The 18,360-nt window shown below is 41.0% G+C and overlaps 1 protein-coding gene across 1 annotated transcript in view; it reads right to left on the bottom strand.

Annotated features, from left to right (window-relative positions):
• The window catches only part of ADARB2 (adenosine deaminase RNA specific B2 (inactive)), a 333,805-nt gene that overhangs the window by 301,186 nt on the left and 14,259 nt on the right, over window positions 1-18,360 (bottom strand). Inside the window, exon 2 of the mRNA XM_049881621.1 lies at window positions 9,530-9,616. Within this exon, the coding sequence (XP_049737578.1) occupies window positions 9,530-9,616 (87 nt within the window). The remainder of the gene's footprint in view (window positions 1-9,529; window positions 9,617-18,360) is intronic.

Raw genomic sequence — 18,360 nt, 5'->3', positions numbered from 1 at the left:
CCCTATGGATCGTCACGGTTTGACCACCACTGATCTTGGGGGTGGTGCAGGAACTGGGCAGCGTTTAGCTCCATTGTGCACAATGACTTGACAACTGATGGGGCTCACTCCACGGCAGCTGACAACCACTAAGGCTGCACAGAAAGTCACTCAGGAAACAGTCTAACGTATCACTTAGCAGAAAGCCTAACAGACAGGGAAGTCCAACCCATTTTTTAAAAAAAGAGCAGAATAAAAGGTCAAGACAGACACTTCGTGAGACTACCTTGTACTTTTTGTCCAGGCCCAACTTCTCTATCTGCTTGCTTTATTTGCTGGCCTCAGTCCTGATCAATTTTTTCAGAAATTCCAGAACACCCCAGAAAGAAGGAAACATGCCTCCTCATCTCTCATGGTGAACCTAGTTCATATAGTCGTAATGGAGGTCACATTTTTGAGGTTCAAAGACTTTTGTGCTGTGTCAGAGAGCTGGGCCTTCCATCTTGAAAATGACCTATCCCTAGTCATGTCTTAATGGCCATTCTAACATTGTCTTCTCCACAACACAAACCAAACAAAAAGCCATCTCTGTATCTTTTCCTTTTTGTTGCAAGGCAAACATTGATTCTTTCAAAAACTTACCAAGTGCTTACTGAGCGTCAGTAACTTTGCTAGGTCTGGAGGCATGCAAAAAAGGAAGAAAGGATCTTTGTCTTTGGGAGGCTCGCTGTCTAGTGGGAGAAACCAATACAACGGCAACAAAAACCTGCTACCTTCCAGTAAGTTCCGACTCATGGTGACCCCATGTGTTACACAGTAGAGCTGCTCATTAGGGTTTTCTTGGCTGTACTCTATGGAAGTACATTGCCAGGCCTTTCTTCTGAGGAGCTCCTGGGTGAGTACAAACTGCCAATCTTTAGGTTAGTAGTCAGCACAAACTGTTTGCACCACCCAGGGATCTTAGTGGGAGACACAGGTGTTTGTAATGCACACAGTAGAGAAGCACTGAGGTGGAAGGAGGCAGGCTGCTCAGGGAGTGTCAGGGATGGTGCCCACAGGAGAGGAGTGTGAGCAGAGGCCTTTGTGAAGCTGCCCATCCGTCCACATCCTCCCCCTCCCCCCAAAGGCTGTGATTCTGCTTAAAGATACCTGGAGCTTGGTTATCACAAACCTCACGCAATTTGCCAGGCCCCTGCCGGAATTTTGCTATAGCAATTCCATGTGGTGTTTTTACGTAATACCTACTCTGATTTTACAAAATTTACATTTTGTTCTTCCACATGAAAGACATTAAGTAAGTTACATCTCCCTTCCCTTACCTAGGGGATTATTCTCTTTTTTTTCCTCCACTCAGTTAAGAGGTTCTGAAGCTCAACTGTCATATATAATAACCCTGAGATAAAAAGTTCGGACATCAAAAAAGCTCTCATTTCAAAATATAGACTTGAAAAGCTACTTGAGTATGCTCTCAGTATGGTGGAAACTAAACACAGGGTTGTTTGGGTCTGTAACAGCTGACACATTTTTCTTCACCCCGTTTCTTCCATAAGCCCAGTCCTCCACTGGCTGATGTACCTCATGCGCAGCCACCACCCGTCTATCAGTCAAAAGAACCAAGCCCAGTGCCGTCGAGTCGATTCCGACTCACAGCGACCCTATAGGACAGAGTAGAACTGCCCCATAGAATTTCCAAGGAGCACCTGGCGGATTCCAACTGCCGACCCTTTGGTTAGCAGCCGTAGCACCCAACCGCTACGCCATCAGGGATTCCCATCTGTCAGTAGAGGTCTGCATATGGCTGTGATGTGAACAGGTTTCAGTAGAGCTTCTTGACTAATATGGTCTAGGAAGAAAGGCCATGTGATCAACTTCTGAAAATCAGCCAATGAAAACCCTATGGATCATCATGGTTGATGGCCCTTGGTGTCTGCATGAAAATCCCACACGGAGAAGCTTGTGGGGGCGAGGGAGATAGGGGTGCTCTCTGAGTTTTAGGAGAGCCAGGCCTGCTCGTGTATGACTTTCACTGCGCTGGTGCCTCTCCTCATGTCTGAGCTCTGTGGGAATTGCCCGATGCGGGCGTGTCTGGTTCAAAGCCATCACCCTTGATCCAGGGTACTTGCTCTGGGCCAATTCTTTTTGGTGTATGCTCAGGAAATGGTACTATAATTTTAACTTGACCTCACACAAACTTGGTTAGGACAAAACTGCTTTTCCTCGTGTTTGTGTGGTCAGCAGGTTCAAATGCTTTCGAGTCATTTCTTCTAACACTGACTCACCCAAACGCAAGCCTTTTTCTAGTTTTCACTCATTTGTGTTTTGTTTTATCAAGTGTCTAGGCTAACTTTCCCTCTAAGCCTTGTGGAGCAGATTCATGAACTTGGTTAATTGTCTGCAGAACACAGTGGGTTTAGGCTTTGTGTTCTGTCACAGCCGGGTTCCAACAATGTGACAGTGGCATAATACCAAGCTTTTCTGAGCCTCAATGCTCCCCTTAGTAACACGGTGGTGCTGGGTGATGCAATGGTTAGTGCGCTTGGCTGTTAACTGAAAGATTGGTAGTTGAATCTGCCCAGAGGTGCCTCAGAAGAAGGGCCTGGTGATCATTTCTGAAAAATCAGCCATTAAAACCCTATGGAGCACAGTTCTACTGTGACACACATAGGTTTCCCTGAGCCAGAGTTGACTTGAGGGCAGCCAACAACAACAACATGGTAAAAAAATATTGACTACACAAGATTTATTGTGAAAACTAACACAGATAATGCATGTACAACTCAATACAACCTAGCAACTATTTTAGGTACTCAAAATGTATGTATTGTTATTATTATGATTATTAATTATTATTTATGTTAGTTCCCATTGCCTCTGAAGAGCATGGAGAGGGAAGAACAGCGTCCTACTTCCTAGGACTCTCCGAGGGCTCTGGGATTACAGGATTTGAGGGAACCATGAGATAAAAGTACTCTAATTCTAAACATGTATTTGCTATACATTTGGAACAACTCAAACTCATGGTTCACAACAGGACATAACAATGAGTTTATCATTTAATTCTACTCTGGAATTCAGTCTCCCAAATGATTGTTATTCTTGCCGGTCATAACTCACAGTTAGTGTGTTAGAGCTGGAAGCAGCTCTGAAAGAAATTCACCTTCTTAGATTAGGGGCCAGGCTGGGAAAATAGCATACTAAAAGCCCTCTGTGCATTAGGGTTCATTTCAACGTTTATCTGTCCCTCTTTGGTGCCCCATTTTTCCAATTTCTCTGTCTTTCAGCGTCTCTCTCTCTCACTCACACACAACCACACACTCACACAGATCCAGAAACACACAGTCATCTACGCAGGCACACAGACAGACACACGCCAGGACTTTTCAGCTACTTTGCACACAGGGCTTGTTTAGGTGGGTGGAATTGGTGAAAGCTCCTCAGAGTTACCACTCACACAGGTGGGGCAGGGAGCCATTGATCCTTGCCAGCCCCTCTGAGGGTCCCAGCAGGAACAGAGTCCCTTAGTGTATAAAATAACCAAAGTGTACGTGTGTAGGGTGGAGGTGGAGAGAGACAGCAGCCCCACCAGGGAATGCTAGTTAAGCAGACAGGGAGCAGAGTGGTGTAACTGGTCTAACTATATAAACTGATGCATCGACCCAGTCCTCCTCATCCCCCCTACCAGGGCTCACACCACAAACTTCCCGGATTTGGATTCCACAGGGTTTTCCTTAAAGAAACCCACTCCCTAAGAAGCCACATGCCGGTGTCCTGAGTGGCCATGGTGGCATGCTGCATACTCCTCCCACCTCAGCATGTTGATAAATTAACTTATACTTTCAAGTATCTTAAAATGGGGTATCTGTTAACTTTTATAAGGTCTTGGCAGGCAACATCAGATTATCAGACAGTTGCACATGTCCTTCCGTTGTGGAAACCAGAAGAAAAGCAGACAAATAACTTCCAACTACATTAGATAAATACCATAAGCAGCCGTAATAGAACAATCATGGGCAATTTGAAAACCACAGGGCACTCAAAGAAAATGTCTAAGTCAGAGACGTATGTAAGGGAAAATGCAAAATGAAATTATTTCCATTCTGCCTCTCTCACACATCAGTTTGTCTCCCGAGCCTCATAAGTACATTTTCTTGTTTTACAAAAAGCACCAGCAAATAGTGCTAAGCTTAGAGATTTAGCACATTGGGGAAGAAAGAGCAAAATTCTGTGTTTTCATGGCTGTGGTTAAACTTTTAGTTTTCATGCTAAATGTATTCTTCTGAATTTATTAAGTTTGATTACGTAGGATACCTTCTGTGTGTGTATCCTGCCATCATACAAAATGTGGAGAAACTGTGGAGTGTTTGTGTTTTGATGTGTTCTTACCATTACTACCAATTTGACGAGTGTGAAGAGGCTACCACTCGCCCTTGTGGTTGCTCGTATTCATTTACGTGCATCTTTTTCTTCTGCGGTCTCCCTTTCTGGCCTGGTTATTGTGAACACCAGACTTCTCCTCAATAGTCAGCATCACTGAGAGCTTTCCAGAATGAATGCATCACTAGTCATGCTGCTGCCTGTGTCTGCAGGTCAGGAAGGCCCCGAGAACTAGCCATCCGATACGCCATGCTACATTGGAAGAGGTAATATTATTCCCGGTGAAGGTGATTCTGTTGCCAAGCAGCCCCCAGTTTTTTTTTTTAAAAAAGAACAACACTTCCTCTGTAGAAGACAAGACTTACCAACTGGGGAAAGACAGGCAATCAGGGGTTCTACACGCAAATTGGAAAAGCTCCTGGTACATACATGTTATGGACTGAATTGTGCCCCCAAAAGGTATGTTAAAGTCCTAACCCCTACACCTGTGAATGTGACCTTGTTTGGAACTTGAGATTTTCTTTTGTTAGTAGTTAATTAGAAGCGATCACCCTGGAGTTGGGTGGGTATGAGTGGTGTCTCATTAAAGGAGAGAACGGTCATGGAAACAGAGTCATACACAGGAGGAAGACATCACGTGAGGATCCGTCTACAAGCCAAGGAGCACCAAGAAACCCACGGGGCTCCCAGAAGCTGAAGGAGACAAGGGAGAGAGAACAAGGCCCTGCCAACACCCTGAACTCAAACTTCCAGGGGCTAGAACTGGGAGACAATGATTTGCTGCTCTTTAAGGCCACCTACTTCGTGGTATTTTGTTATGGCAGCTCCAGGAGACTAAAGCCAGACGGGTCTGGAAAAGCAAAAGCTTGGCTTTAAATGCCTGGTACGCTAGCATGCATGACAGGGGGCTTGCCAGCCACATTGGCTTTCTTGATTGGGTTTACTTAATTTAGCAGAGTCCTGGCATTTGCTGCTAATACACTGGCTGACCATGGAGAATAGCTTTCTTTGATCAGGCTAGGCAGCAGGAGGAAGATGGCTTCATTTCACAGACTGATCACACACAATCCCTGAGGAGGTTCTTGTTTATGTGTGTGACTGAGCATTAGCTGAGAGGGCCAGGTAGGTGAGCACTTCCTCCCCTCTGACTCCCACGTGCTAGGGGCATAGGCTCTGCTACCAAACGGCCTTGGTCAAATGTGGGCATCTCAGCTTGTAGCTTATGTGATCTTGGTCAAAGTAAATCCCTGGGAAAGTGGTAGGCAGAGAGGTGATGGGACCACGATGGGCAGGGATTCACTCACTTTTCAGTGTTAGAAGAAGAAAGTCTTTTAGAATTACTAGCTTAAGGCAGCGCAGTCTTAAAAACATAGCATCATAGGATAGGTTCTTAGCAGCCAGAACTCACTCTACTGATTATTGGCCTCCAGGTTGGGGACCCTTACAAAGCACCATCTTCTCTCAGATTGAGCTCCCTGTCCAGCATATCATTTCCCTTTTCCCTAGCTTTGCGCCTTTGAAACTGAAGGACCTTATAGCCCCAGGGAGAAACAGTGATATATATGAAGGGAGGGGAGGTGCAAAGGACTTAGGGAACCAACGGGGTAAACATGGCATATCTGCTTGTATAGCCAAATCCCATTCAATGATGAGGAATGCAAACTTTTTATTGGTATACCAACCCAGACATATTTTGGGATGGAATTGCAGATTCATCTTTTTTTAAAAAAAAGAACATTTTAATTTGAAAAATACAAAACATGAGACTTCAAAGCCAGTTCATATTTGCCTCTACCACCCCACCGCTTCTTCTTTCAGTGGCATTGGATAGCAGATAGATAAGACTGCATTGGCAATAAAGAACCATTAAGGCAGGCACGGTTAATTTTGGTGGGGGACAGTGGTGGCTCAGTGGTAGAATCCTCACCTTCCATGCAGGAGGCCCAGGTTTGATTCTCCAGCTAACGCACCTCATGCAACCACCACCTGTCTGTCAGTGGAAGTTTGTGTGTTGCTATGATGCTGAAATGGTGGCAGCAGATTCCAGGCTAAGACAGACTAGGAAGAAAGGGCTGGCGATCTACTTCTGATAACCCACCAATGGAAACCTTTTGTGTCCCAGCAATCCGATTTGTAACTGATTCGTTGTGCAGGAGGTTGCCAGGAGTTGGGGCCTGATTCAATGGCAGCTAACAACAACAATCAATTTGGAGGTTTAACTTTGAACTATCTCCAAAAATAGGATTTACTAAGTAAATTAATAGCATACATTGTGAAAGGGATGATTAATCCATTGATGGAAAATAAGAGTTTTTAAGCATTTCAAAAGCATTTTTATGTATAATAAATAGTTAAAATTATTCTTATTTGTGAGTTTCTCCATAATAACCAGTAACCTGATTTCGGGGAAAATAGCTTTAATTACTAGCATTAGCTAACTTGATTGAGCTATGTTCAATGTGTGCCTGTTCTCATCCATTATCTTATTTGATTCTCACCTCGTTTTATGATTTAGGTTCTATTACTGTCCCCACTCTACAAATGAGGCCACTGAGGATCTGAGACGTCAAATGAACTGCCTGAGATGACACACTAGCAAGTAGTAGAGCTTAAGACTTGAATCCAAATTCTTGACCACCACAGTAGACAGCTTATATTTTGCTAAGTGTTGTTCTGGAGTCAGAAATCATTACACCGTTGTGGTGTTGGGAGTGGGAGAGAGGAGAAGCTTGTGCCTTTCAATAACCTCAGATGCAAAACACAGTAACTTTTCAAAGGAATGAAGCAGTTTATTCCTCAAGGTCTTGGTCCTCTGGTTTCTACAGAAAGATGGTTATTGCGTTTCTGTATGCTAACACACTCTCTAACCCTTTCTGACCCTTTTATTTCTTTTTCACCTGAGGGAGACTAGATAGAGCCAGAATTAGAGCAGTCAGGAGTGGCAAGAGGAGGAAACAGAGGAAAATTTCCATCCTCAAAATGTTTATCCACACGTCTTACTAAAGAGCTTGTCCACAACACCAAACTCAGCTTGGGGTGTGTGTGTTACATGCTTTTAATTTTCTCTTTATTTTATTTTCTTTTTCTAAATTTCTCACTTAACTACTAATAAATTGACTAATCTAGAAATTTTCCAGTTCAGATTGATGGAATAGAAACAATCATTTGTGAAAGCTTCCCTTCAATCCGCATGCTTTGCTGAGGAATGAGCTCTGAACTGGGGTCCAGAGACCCCAGTTCTTCCCCCAATGTTGACTTTCTCTTCATCCTCAATTCTCTACTTCCTCATCTGTAAAATGAAGGAATTGAACTAGGTTATCACCAAGTTCTGGAAACCCTGGTGGCGTAGTGGTTAAGTGCTACAGCTGCTAACCAAAGGGTCAGCAGTTCAAATCCACCAGGTGCTCCTTGGAAACTCTATGGGGCAGTTCTACTCTGTCCTATAGGGTCCCTATGAGTCGGAATCGACTCGACGGCGCTGGGTTTGGTTTTTTTTGGTTTGGATCACTAAGTTCCCTCTGAGTCTGACATTCAACGATCCTATGACTTTGCTTTTGCAGCATAATCCAGGGCAGCTTCCAGTATTGCTAATTCTCTTTTTTATATTGCCTGGGAAGGGACTGTTCATGTGGTGTGCTGTGTTTCTTAAAAACTGATGGAAAAATGGACAATATTCCAGAGGAAGTGCCTTCCGTTGTTTCTTCTTGTCAAACCAACATTCCTAGCTCCCGCCAACCAACATCCTGCTTCTTCCCCATCTCCTACAAGCACGTTCTTCACTCTTTTTGGCTGGAAAGGAACCCATCTGTTAGGTGGTATTAAAATGCAAAGAGGTGTTCCTAGGGTTTGGTATGTTTCACCACCTCTTTTAAATGCTTGGCAATATATTACAAATGGGAGAGCATAAGCCTGCCAAACACCACCAGGATTCTCTCCCTCTCACACCTGCCCCTCACACATATAGCACACATACACACACCACACACACGTCCCCCCCACACACATACACTGTGTAACACACACATACACTGTGTAACACACACCTGGCACCACACATACTCTATACACACATACACACACCCCATGCACACACGTACCCACCCTACACACACACCCCACACAAACACACACACATACATACACCGCCATACATGCTATACACACACCACACACACACCCATACACACACCCTGCACACACACCCCCACACACACACCCCCCACGCAAACACTCACATATACACGCATACGCCTCATGCACAGACCCTACATACACACCCCATACATACCCCCCATGCACACATCCTACACACACACCCCATAAACACAACCCCCAAACACACACTCTACACACACACCCCATACACACAACCCCCATGCACACAGCCCATACACACACACCCCAGGCACATACCCTACAACACACCCCATAACACACACCCCACACACCCCCAATGCACACACCCTACACACACCCCACACACATACACACACCCTCCTACAGACACACACCTTACACAGACACGCATACATACATACACCCCATACACACACACCCACACATACACACACACTGCCAATGTGCACACCACAACACACACACATACACACATATATGCCATACACACACACACACAAACACTACAGCACATTCTGCTCTCAGGTCTCCTAATGGTCTGAACAGCAGAGACTGTTCAGGTCCCTCCCCAAGCCTGCGTGTGGTACCCACATGACAGAGTTTCAGGTGCCAGCAATGCTATTCTACAGGCAGGCACCAGTCCTGCTTTTCTTGTTAAATACTGTACAAACTGGGCTCAAAGACACTGTGTTCATTTTCTTCTCTTTTTATTATCATTACTAGTTAGTTTGGAGGGAAAAACAAAGGGAAGAGAGGAGAGGAAGTCCAAAAGAACTGGCTTATTTCCCACACTCCCTGGAGCCCTGACAACCGGCAACCTCTACTGATAGCTCCCTCCCTTCCAGCAGGGACATTCTGGGTGAAAACTGATGGGATTCCTGGTGGAGGGGCGTGGAGCCTCCTGCCAGAGAAGCCCGGCCAGCTGTCCTCCGCCCTCCAGGCCCCCGAGGACTTCAGGGCTTTGGGGACGGTGGAGAAAACCTCCTCCTCACAGGAAACCTAGGACTCCCTCCACTCCCGGAGAAGAGGAGCTGCTTACTTAAATTGTCTTCATCTTCTGGATTTGTGGCACCGGGGCTTAGGTATTTGAAGGGAGCGATGAAGGTTGACAATATGCTTACTTTGTCTGGAAAGAAAAAAGAACAGGAAATGCACTTTTGACATCGAGTTTCAGAAAAACTCAAGGCTTTCATATGTTCTTTTTACTGATGTGTTGGACAAGGAAGGTTGAAAGGTCATTTTGGTTTCAGCCACTTAATTCTGGCTCAGTCTTTTATTGAATTTCTGGCAGCATTTTATCAAATTCCTCTTTCCATTCAATTTTAAGCTTAATAATTCCTATCTTTCTTCTTTTTTGGTATTTCCCCTCCTCTTGTTCCCTGTCCTTTAAAATGTTTGAGTAATTGTCCCCAAGATCTTAACTTGCAATCTGCTTACAAGATGAAGTTCTTTTCACAGAGAGGAATCTAAAGCAGTTTAAAAAAAATCCCCAATTAAAGAGTCATGCATATAAATCCAAGCCTATTTTTTCCCATTAGTGGAGAATTTGTTTTTTGGGCTTGAAGTGGAAGGGGAAAAAAAAAAAAGACATCGTGAACAGTACCCATGTCACTTTGTGAGGGTCTGAGTAGAAGCAGAAGGGGGAGAAGCAGCAGCAGGAGGAGGAGAGCCGAGAACAATGGGAGGACTGAGAAGGCAGTAAAGGCAAAGGAGGCTACTCTGGATAGTATTTTCTGGAAATTGGGAAGTATAATTAAAGCTGTGAAAGAACCTATGTGTTCTTCTACCCACAACCTCTAAATTGATTTTTTACTGGATAGTTTATGGTGGCAAAAAAAACAAAAAACAGTTATCATCCAGCGAATGTCAACTCATGATGACCCCATGTGTATCAGAGTAGATCAGAGTAGAGCTGTGATCCATAAGGTTTTCAGCAGCTGATTTTTCAGAAGTAGATAGCCAGGCCTCTCTTCCGAGGTGCGTCTGGGTAGACTGGAACTGCTAACCTTTCGGTCAGCAGCTAGTGTGTTAATCATTTGTACCACCTAGGGACTCTGCTTAAGGTAGCAGGGTAAGTGAAAGGCAAGACTAATCAAGCATGCTGGGGCCTGGATGCCTCCGCAGGCATAGCACTGTCCTGGTACATCAGAAAGTATGAAAATGGACCAAACTAGGACATGCGTCAGGTGAATGAATCTTTTCATGGTCTCAGCAATTCTCCCATAAGCAGGTGAGTAAGGTTTGGGGGTACTATTAGGAAAAATTAAAAAAAAAGACTAATAAAGGGAGCGAAAAGAGAAGTTCCTTAATTTAGAGATTCCTACTTTTTTTTTTTTACTAGTTTTTACTATATATATATATATTATATAGCATCTACTAGATTAAACCACAGAAGCTGGGAGTATTGCCCACAAGTAGAATTTCCTCTGATGCAGCAGAGGTCCCTCTCTGGGTTCTCAGAATTTTGCCTCTCAGCTGTGCTTCCTGGCTTCCCTCAATTTTGCACACGTAGTTACATCACACTGTGAGTCCTGACCACGTACGTTGAGGAGACAGTGATATCGGAGCCATACAGATATCACTGTTACTTAGCAAATGCAGTACGGGGTTGGAAGAGAATCATTTCCTATTATTCTTAACTTTTCTTAAAGCTGTCCAGGGTACTTAGTCATCGTGGGTTCGGTTACTTTGCTATGCAAGATGCTTTCAATTTCTTCCTAAAGCCACCAACATGTGAGTGTAGGGTTTATTTTTATTGAGGTTGCTGTATTTACATTATACTATTTTGTGCCTTTTTCTGTCAGAAGACAGAACTACTAATGCTGTGCTTCCATTTCAGCACTGTGATCTAAATAGGATTGCTTGTGATTTTGTGCTAACTGGTAGTTTTATATGCAGTGAGTGAGCTTCAGGAGTCCAGACCCGTGGCCTGGAACTTGATCTTTTCCATCACTGAGCCCTGTTTTCTCTTTAGCCAACCCTTCCAGAGGCCAGTAGAGTTCACACTTGAAATTCATTCCGGAGCCTGTTAACAGTTGTTGTTTCCAGTATGGAAAGGCAGCAATATAATGTTCACTCAAACACAACAATAAATAAACACAAAATGACTGCTCCTTCCTCATTTTAGCAAACAGTAAGCCCAGAGAAGGATCTGCTCTTTCCCCAAACCCTCATAGCCCAAGCTAATTTATAACAAGAGAATGAAATATCTTGCCTGAATTATAATTTCATTAAGGGAGTCCAATAATGTTACACAAAGAGTGTGAAGCTCAAATGATTTGGTCAGGAGAATCACAAAATGAAATTACAATCTTTCTAATAAAGCGGGGCTACCAGCCAAACACAAAAATATACCAACCCGTTTCAGAGCTCACCTTAGCAAAACTGTGAAATGTTTAAAGATTATTTTAGATCCATCAAAGTTCTCACTTTCTAGGGTTGCCATATTTATCAAATCAAATGTGAGACATCCAAGTATTGTGTGGGTCACGCATACACTAAAATTATTCATTGTAAAATGATTCATTGTTTATCTGAAATTCAAATCTAATGGACATCCTGTATCTTACCTGGCACCCCTATCCTTACCCCTACCAACTTCTCTTTCCTGTAATGCAGTGGGATTCAGAGCTCATGGGCCAGCTTAAAAAAAAAACAAAAAACAAAAAACCAACAGAGTCACCAACATTAACTTGCTTAATAAGTACATTTGAAATGACGACAATTATCTACTAGAATCACTGTCTGTAGAAAAAAAATATTTTAACACTGAAAGCACATAAGCTCTGTGGGAGAAACAATTGTTTCTAGGAAAGGACAGACCTCATATTTAGAATGTTATTCAAAAAGGGGTGAGGAATTATTATTATTTTTCACTTGGAAAAATTACAACAAAATTATTTGATGTCAATGCCTTTTTTAATAGTTGTTTCCTTGATACAACTTTGTTGGTTTGGGTGTCTACATTTAATTGAGTCAACATGAACAGAGCTCCAATGTTTAACTAACTATATTATTATTATTTTATCAGTGTCATCTTTTGAAAATCTAGTTTCATGCAGGTTGCTGATGGAAAATGGAGGCCATACTTTTACTTTTCTCAATTCTAAACAATTTGAGCATGCTAGAGAGGCTGAAAACATAACTTCCTGTTTCCAAGTGCTTCCCTACCTTCTCAATGTAGGGTCTGGAAGAAGGAGGTTGGTGACAGGCCAGGTGTCTCTCTAGGAAGAATCGCCGGAAGGGGTGGCTGGGCTCTCCCTGCTCCTCAGCCCTTCGTGTCTTTGACTAAACAGCAAAGGTTCAGACTGTCCAACGTGAGATCGTTGGGAAATGATCTGAGTGAGCGGTAACAGACGTGGCCTGGCCCTGGTGTAGGACAGTGTCTGGTGCACCTCCCTCCCTCTGGGCAGGACTTGTTTTCAGGAAAGACCTAATCACCATTATTCATATCACAGCATGACCTTTTAATCCATTACTTGAAATGTTCCAGGACATTTGCATTATAAACCTTATTACTCATTGCAGAATGAATGACTCTGGCCCTTGCTGAAATGATTTTGTATATTTTCAGAGCATGTGGGAAGTATTTTCAGGGTATGGAGCCCTTTCCTGGAAACTTATGGGATCACATACTATAGCTGGATCTATAAAACAGAGGTTTTAAAATTATTATTATAATTTCGGTATTAGAACTGTTTGAGAGAACAGCTACCCTGTCCTAGGGCTGAGAGAAAGAGACACTTGCTGGAATAACTGCCAGGGATTTAAGATTTTGTCATTATCTTAATCACCTGTTTAGAAATGAAAATGTCCTGAGCGAAGAGTTTACTTAATGTTTTTTGTTTGGGCTAAGGATTATCTCTGAGCAGGATGAAAACTGTAGTTCCTTTTCCCTGAAAAACACGTATGGATATACCAGTAATTTTTCATATAATCAGGGACTCACGGGTCCTCTGAGGTCTTGAATTACAGGTTGAAGCATTAGGAATCTATGGTTAAAGTATTAAGTGTCAATACACTCACTTGCCAAATCCCAAGGACTACACAAACGAAGGATACTGGTTACTTGGTTATCAGTTACACTGTGCAATTACCAAGGACTTTTTTTTTTTTTAGGTATATATTCTAGGTGAAGAAATTAAGACATTGAGAAGTTAAATGGCAAGCCCAGGGTGTGTCCCTTTGTACCCAGCTGTGGTTGTCCTCCTTTTTGAGCACAGGCTACTTAAGAAGCTCCTTATCTTTCTATCTGTATTCACTAGAGTAGAAGTTGCTCTGAAGTCCCTGGATTTTCTTCTTTACCTTGTCTTTGATAAACTTTATTGACCCTCCCTATGCTTCATTTTTTGTTTTGTTTTTTTTTTTATGCTTCATTTGTCTATAAAATCAGGAGAGTATCATCTGCCCTGCTTCTAGGGCCACAAATACAGGGAAGCTAAAAGAATAGTGCACTAAATACTTTATAAGCCTAGACAAAAAAAGCATTTAAATTTAGGATATGGTTAACATTTAGTAGGAAAATTACATAAGCTTTTTCCAGAAGCAATCACCCACAATGTATTCATAAAAAAGTTAGCAGGGCTATATGAAAACCCAAGGAATAGGCCATGCTGAGGAACACCCCTCATGTGAAACGGGAGACCTAGTTCTCCACCCTTCCCAATTCCAATCACACCACCGAGCAGAACAACCTGTAGCAATTTCTCAGTTTTATCTTATCATTTTTCTGATCTATTCAGATGAAGAAGGGAAGACTGTAAATGCAGCATATCCCCCCCCCCACCACAAAGCGAGCAGAAAAGAGATGAGTATGTTGAATGATCCCAAGTCTATATCTCATTCCTAAAGAGAACAGGAAGGAAGAATAATTAATGAGTGAACAGGCATGATGTTGTAGCTGGCATTTGACTAGCTGTCTCATTGTAAACAGTAATAAAACTGGACAAAATAAATGAAGCAACTGTTTTCAGAGGTTGGATAACAAAAAAAAAAATAAAAGCAGTGGATAATTATGAACCCTGTAAAAAGGAAAGATTGTGAGATAAGTCCCACAATTTCCCAAGTTTCCTGCCTGGAGCAACTTTCTAATAGTGGAAAGCTTGAGCTCAAAAACAACACAACACAGGGGACACCTAGCTCAATTGGCATATACAGTTTATTAGGAAAATGTTCTATATCCTACTTTGGTGAGTAGCATCCGGGATCTTAAAAGCTTGTGAGCAGCCATCTAAGATATTCCACTGGTCCTACCACAACTACCACAGCCTCCACCAGACTGAATCCAGTACAACTAGATGGTACCTGGTTACCACTACCTACCTACTGCTCTGACAGTGATCACAATAGAGGCTCCCAGACAGAAGTAGAAAAAAATGTAGAACAAAACTCTAACTCACAAAACAAACAAAAAAACAGACTTACTGGTCTGACAGAGACTGGAGACACCCTGAGTGTATGGACCCCGGGCATCCGTTTAACTCAGTACTGAAGTCACTGCTGAGGTTTGCTCTTCAGCCAAAGATTAGACAGGCCCATAAAACTAACAATAATACACGTAGCTCAATGGGCACACCAGCCTGGGGCAAGGACAAAAAGGCAGGAGGTGACAGGAAAGCTGGACAAATAGAAATGGGGAGCCCAAGGTCAAGAAGGGGAGAGTATTGATACGTCAGGAGGTTGGCAATCAATGTCACAAAACAATATTTTTGTATTAATTGTTTAATGAGAAATTAATCTTCATCTAAAGCACAGTAAGTTAAAAAATGACAATATTAATAAACCAAGAAGATAAAGCTAAAAGCTTATAATTCTGAGGGTGACTAGAATTTGAGGGCACAAAGAAGCTACACACAGAGGGAAATGACTCCAGAGATCTCTGTGCAAATCACTTAAGTCTCTGGTTAAGTACTAAGCTGCACATGACCAGTGGGAGACTCTGTAACGTCTGGCAGAGAACAGCTGCCAGAAGGAGCTTTGAAACTTCAGGAGTTTACACAGTACTGAAAGACGTAGGCATTGTGATCAGGCAGAATGGGGATACCCTGGAAATTTCATCAGGATCTTAGAAAAATCATGTCTTGGGACTAGAATACTCTAGTTCTAGAATTAAAACTACTCTAGGCATTTTCTAACAAAGAAAAATTTAAAATAAGCTTTGAAAAGATCAAGCTGATTGGTCAGTATTTTAACTGTTTGCCAGATGAAATGGAAGAAACACAACGAAACCCAGAATCTCAATAGCATAGTATTCACAATGTCCCACAAATAATAATGTTAGTAATAAGTATAGTAATATTGCTAGACATAGAAGCAGAAAAGTAGGACCTATAGTCAGCATAAACAGATATAGTCAGCTTAAAAAGATCCAGAGATTACAGAGCTGTTGATATTAGCAGATAAGGACTCTAAATAGATGTTATAAATGGATTTAAGGGTTTAAAGAAAAATATGACATAATGAGTGAACAGATGGGAGAATCTTGCTAGAGAAATGGAAACTATAAAAATTAAATAAATGGAAATTCTAAAACTAAAAAATACAATACCTGAAAAAGGTCACTGAAGGGTTTAATATCATATTGGATATTGCAGAAGAAAAGATGAGCAACTTTGAAGGCAGGGCAATAGAAACTATCAAAACTTTGAAGCAGAGGGAGAAACAAAAAAACTAAGAAAAAATTAACAGAGTCATCAATCTGTTGGACAATTTAATAATCAGAGTTCCAGAAAGAATGAAAAAAAATATTAAGGTAGGACAAATATTTAAAATTATGGTGAAAATGTTTCCAAATTTGTTGAGAAACATTAAATCACACATCCAAGAAGCTCAATTAATCTCAAGTAGAATGAATTCAAAGAAAACTATGCCAACGCACATCATAGTCAAATTGCTGGAAAGACAGGGAGGTATTTTTCAAAGTAGCTAGGGAAACAAGACACATTGAATACCAAAGAAACTATGATGGGAATGACAGAATACATCTTTAAATTTCACTAAAAGACTATTAACTCTTGAAAACAAAAGTAATAAAAATATATTTCATTGGTTACTATGTATTTGAAGAGCACTAGTTTTTTGGGGTTTTAGTGGAAACCTTGGTGGCATAATGGTTTAAGAGCTACGGCTGCTAACCTAAAGGTCAGCAGTTCAAATTCACCAGGCACTCCTTGGAAACTGTATGGGGCAGCTCTCCTGTGCCCTATAGGGTCACTATGGGTCAGAATCTACTCGACGGCAATGGGTTTAGTGGTGCAGTGGTTAAGAGCTCTGCTGCTAACCAAAAGGCTGGCAGTTCAGATCCACCTGCTGCTACTTGGATAACCTATGGGGCAGTTCTACTCTGTCCTATAGGGTCGCTATAAGTCTGAATTGACTGAACGGCAACGGGTTTATTATGTATTTAGAAGTGAAATATATAAGAACAAAAGCACAAAGTTTGGGAGGGGTAAATACAATTATACTGTTGTATATTGTAAGGTTGTAAGGTTCTTCCTTTATTCATGAGGTAGTAGTCTGTGCCAAGTTAAACATGCATGTTTTAATCTCTGTATTAGGCACTAAAAATAATACAAAGAGACACAGCTGGAAATTTAATGGAGATAAAATAAATAAATAGAATAATAATAAAAATTATTTTTAAAAAAGCAGGAAAGGAGAAAAAAGGAAACAAAGACTAGATGGAAAATATAAAAAACAAATTTTGGCAATATGGTAAACTTAAACTAAAGCCTATCAATAATTACATTCAATGTAAATGGGTTAAACTCCTCAATTAAAAGATAGAGATATTAAGCTAGATTAAAAAAACAAAACCTATCTACTTGATGCCTACAGAAAATCTTTAAATATAAAGGCAAAGTTAGGTTAAAAATTAAAATATGGAAAAACATATACCATGCAAATATTAATCATAAGAAAAGCGGAGCCACTAAATTAACAATAGACAAAGTAGATTTCAAAATATGGAGTATTGCCAGAAATTAGAGAGGCATTTCACAATGAACAAGTCAGCTAGAGGCTATAGTAATTTTTTATATGTATGTACCAAATAACAATTTGAAACAATATGAATAAAAAACTAAAAAATTAAATGGGTGGTAAACATACAATCACAGTTAACAAATTTTAACGCTCATTTTTTAGTAACTGATATAACAAGTTTTCAGAAAAAATGGTACAGAATTAAAATTTAAACAATACTATCAGCTAACTTGACCTAAATAACATTAATAGAACATTCCAACCAAGAACTGCAGAATACACATTCCTTTCAAGTCCACTTGGTACATCCTCTGTGATAGACTGTATGTCGGGCAGTAAAACAAGTTTCGATAATTTCGAGGGATTGAAATATACAAGTATATACTCTGACCACAACAGAAGTTAATTAAATAACTGTGACAAAAAGATACCTGGAAAATCTTTACGTATTCAGAAATTAAGCAACTCCATTTTAAATAAGCCATGGGTCAAAAGAGAAATCACAAGGAAAATTATAACCTCATCCTAAATGATAATGAAACCACAACATATTACAATTTATGAGATAGAACTATAGCAATGTTTAAAGAGATACCTATTTTTATGTTCTAAGTTATATGCTCTGAATTTATGTTTATACTATAAAAAAGGTCCAAAACCAATTACCTAAGCCTCAACCATAAGAAGCTTAAAAAAAAAACACAAAAAACATATTAAACACAAAGTAAGTAGATAAATTTCTCAAAAGAGGAAGAATCAATGAAATAGAAAATGGAAAAGCCAATAGAAAAAAAATCAATGAGTCCAAAAGTTTTTCTTGAATAAATTTTATAAACTCTTAGACTGATCATGAAAAAAGGGAAAACCACAAATTACTAAATCAGAAAT

Source organism: Elephas maximus, chromosome 4 (assembly GCF_024166365.1).
Source record: "Elephas maximus indicus isolate mEleMax1 chromosome 4, mEleMax1 primary haplotype, whole genome shotgun sequence".
Lineage (NCBI taxonomy): Eukaryota > Metazoa > Chordata > Mammalia > Proboscidea > Elephantidae > Elephas > Elephas maximus.
Note: the sequence above shows the minus strand (reverse complement) of the source record. Positions and strands in the feature narration are given on the sequence as shown.